Below are 3,153 nucleotides of genomic sequence, written 5' to 3'. Positions count from 1 at the left end.
TGTTAGGGACAGTATACCTAAGTGGATAAAAGCCTGGGTGGTTGAATTTGGCTTCTCGTTTACAAAAGACTGATCCTTAGTCATCTACTTAGCCTCTATGTTCCTTTTCTCTTTCACTGAGATGAGAAAATCCATCCGTCCCAATTTTTTGTGTGAGGATTAAAATGCGGTAAGAAAACACACACTCATAAACACATCTGCTTTGGCAAAGGAGCACATCAGAAGGGCTGGCTTGTGCGCGCTCTGGCTCTCTGTGTATGTGTGCTATGTTTTATGTTACTGTAAAAGATGTAAAGAGAGGCACGTGGTTAAGTTCTCGGGGTGTGGACTCCACCAGTCTCACTTCAGTTCCTTTTGCATGAAGAGCTCAGAATCAAAAGAGGAAACTAACTCCTAAGATGAGCCTTCCATGTAAAATTGTAACCAGCTTCCTTCTAATTTTCAATGTTTCTTCCAAAGGTAAGTTGGTGGATGGGTCGCTACTGTCACGGTTAGAAGCTTCTTCTTCGGAGACCCTGAAGTAACATAAGAGCCAAAGAAGTCCCAACCCAGCTTTCCCTGGAAGTGACTCTCAGTAACTCTTTTGCTTTTTCTAGGTGCAGTCTCCAAAGAGATTAGGAATGCTTTGGAAACCTGGGGAGCCCTGGGTCAGGACATCGACTTGGACATTCCTAGTTTTCAAATGAGTGATGATATTGATGATATAAGATGGGAAAAAACTTCAGACAAGAAAAAGATTGCACAATTCAGAAAAGAGAAGGTGACTTTCGAGGATAAAGATGCATATAAACTATTTAAAAACGGAACTCTGAAAATTAAGCATCTGAAGATCCATGATCAGGATAGCTACAAGGTATCAATATACGATACAAAAGGAAAAAATGTGTTGGAAAAAACATTTGATTTGAAGATTCAAGGTAAGTGTTCATTCCCTTAATTGCTTTATTTCAGTGTGGGTGCTATTTGGCAAGTTGGAAAATAGCATTTATAATATTCCCCAGCGCTGACCTCTGCCTCAATGGGGGCTGTACAGGAAATTAGATGCATGTCTCCTGCCCCAGTGAAGACTGTGGTCCAGTGCTGGAATGGGATCCACACATCTGATAGACACGTCTGAAGTCTACCTGCCTACAACTCTCTCTTCAGGTGGTTACAGGAATGTGGGACTGGGTGAAGAACCTGGATTAAGGTGGCATTAATCAGGAGAGGGACACAGGTGGGGAGGGAGAAAAGGCAACTATTCCAGGTTGCTGATGAATGGGCGAGCTAGGAGTGGGGCTGAAAGAGGCTGACTGGAGAGCAGCAGGCCTTTCATCGACAGAGCCCATTTCAAGCCAGGCTGCCCTGAAGGAGGAGTTATATGGCAGAAAAGGCCTGGAAACAACATATTTAAGGATGAACAGCCCTCGTTTTGGATCTGCTTGTCAGAGTGATCCAAGGTGATAGGTGATTTTTGCTAATATGTGTAGAAGATGCACAAGGTGTGGCTTCATTTATCTCTGCCGTACTGGGAGGGCAGGAGTGGATATTGAGGATGGGGTTAGGGAGACTAGTCAGAAAGCTGCTGCTGTGATCCAAGGGAAGTGAGGACCAATTAAATCAGATGTTTTTGCATGCAGCCTGGGTATCATTAGGTTATAAAGCTCCCTGGGAGATTATACTGAGCAGCCAAAGTCAGTCACCACTGGCCTAGACCAAAGGGTGCCTGTAAAGTGGGAAGAATGAGGATAATAAGGGTCGGGCATAGAGAAAGGTGGCTTGGGCAAGGGAGAGAAGGAAGAGAAAGTGGAATTGAAATGCCATTGAAGTTGAAAGCCCAGGGGATGCTGGGGAGGGAGTGATAAGAAGGAAAAAGAAGCTGCTGCGCTTGACTTGGGGAGGCAGACAGGAACCGCAGAATGAGCACAGGCCAGCCATTCAGTGAGCAAATAAGCATTTCTGTGCTTCACACAGAAAATGTCGCCGGAAACAGGGTCCCCTCCTTCTTCCTTTCTGTCTCCAGCCCCGTCTTCAGCACCTGGACCTTCTGTCTCCAGCCCCCTCTTCAGCACCTGGGCCTACCAGCAATCCCAGATGGTGTCAGATTGCTCAGTCCAGCAAGCCCAGACACTGTCAGCTCCCCTGCAGTGACAGCTTTCCACACCCTAGTCCTGCAACCTTGAGTGGGAGCACGTTGTAGAAATGTAGTGGGGTTGAGCATGGCGCTCAAAAGGGCCTCTGATTACAGGCTCTGGAAACCACAGATCTCAGGACTCCAAACAGCACAAAACTCGTGTGTCCTGTTTTGAGTGTGAGCCCTACATGAGGGACCATGCTGGTGTTTTCACATTTGGGTCGCATTTAGCATTGCGGTGGAAATAATGGCTACCAGCTAGGGGTCAGGTGCTTGCTTACATGATCTTATTTAAAGCTCCCAACAATACTGAGACATAGCTGTTATTATCTCTTTGTTATATATAAGAAAACAGAGACCTAGTCAGAAGCAGCTTGTTCAAGGTCTCATTCCTTGACAGGAGCAAAGTCAGGATTCAAACTCAGAGGTCTTTTGGGCAAGGATGATGACCTTTCCTTTTTTTTTTTCCAAACAGCTTCATTGAGATAATCCACCTAGCATTCAATTTGTCCATATACTCAAATGGCCTTTAGTATATTCAGAGTTGTGTAACCATCACCACAATCAACATTTTCATTGCCCCCAAAAGAAACCCTTCACCCTTTAGTCTAAAGACAGCGACTTGCTTTGTGTGTGTGCATGCCAATGTCATACAACATCTTGATTCAACTTGTAGGTGGGCACTATTACCAGACTTAAGGTCACCATGGCCTTGGGCAAATTCCCCATCTGCTCTGAGTCTGATTTTTGAAGGACAACTTCAAGGGATATTCAATGAGACAATGTGTGTACAAGTGCCCTGCAGTGCCTGGGGCACAATACCTGTTTGCTCAGTGCTAATGCCCTCCCACATCTCTTTGTTTCTCCAAGCTTCTCTTTGTTTTTTTTGTGTGTGTGTGTGAGATGGAGTCTTGCTCTGTTGCCCAGGCTGCAGTGCACCGGCATGATCTCTGCTTACTGCAGCCTCTGCCTCCCAGGTTCAAGTGATTCTCCTGCCTCATCCTCCCAAGTCGCTGGGATTACAGGCGTGTACCACCATG

At 45.8% G+C, this 3,153-nt stretch overlaps 1 protein-coding gene across 2 annotated transcripts in view; it reads left to right on the top strand.

Annotated features, from left to right (window-relative positions):
* Positions 1-290: 290 nt before the first annotated feature.
* The window catches only part of CD2 (CD2 molecule), a 15,433-nt gene continuing 12,570 nt past the window's right edge, over positions 291-3,153 (top strand). For both annotated transcript variants that reach the window (XM_011933083.1, XM_011933082.1), the window contains exons 1-2: positions 291-459; positions 597-917. In XM_011933083.1, coding sequence (XP_011788473.1) covers positions 399-459; positions 597-917 — 382 coding nt within the window. In that variant the 5' untranslated portion in view covers positions 291-398. The remainder of the gene's footprint in view (positions 460-596; positions 918-3,153) is intronic.

This window comes from Colobus angolensis, unplaced genomic scaffold (genome assembly GCF_000951035.1).
Source record: "Colobus angolensis palliatus isolate OR3802 unplaced genomic scaffold, Cang.pa_1.0 Scaffold124, whole genome shotgun sequence".
In the NCBI taxonomy this organism is placed as follows: Eukaryota; Metazoa; Chordata; class Mammalia; order Primates; family Cercopithecidae; genus Colobus; species Colobus angolensis.
This window is presented reverse-complemented; position numbering and strand designations above follow the sequence as displayed.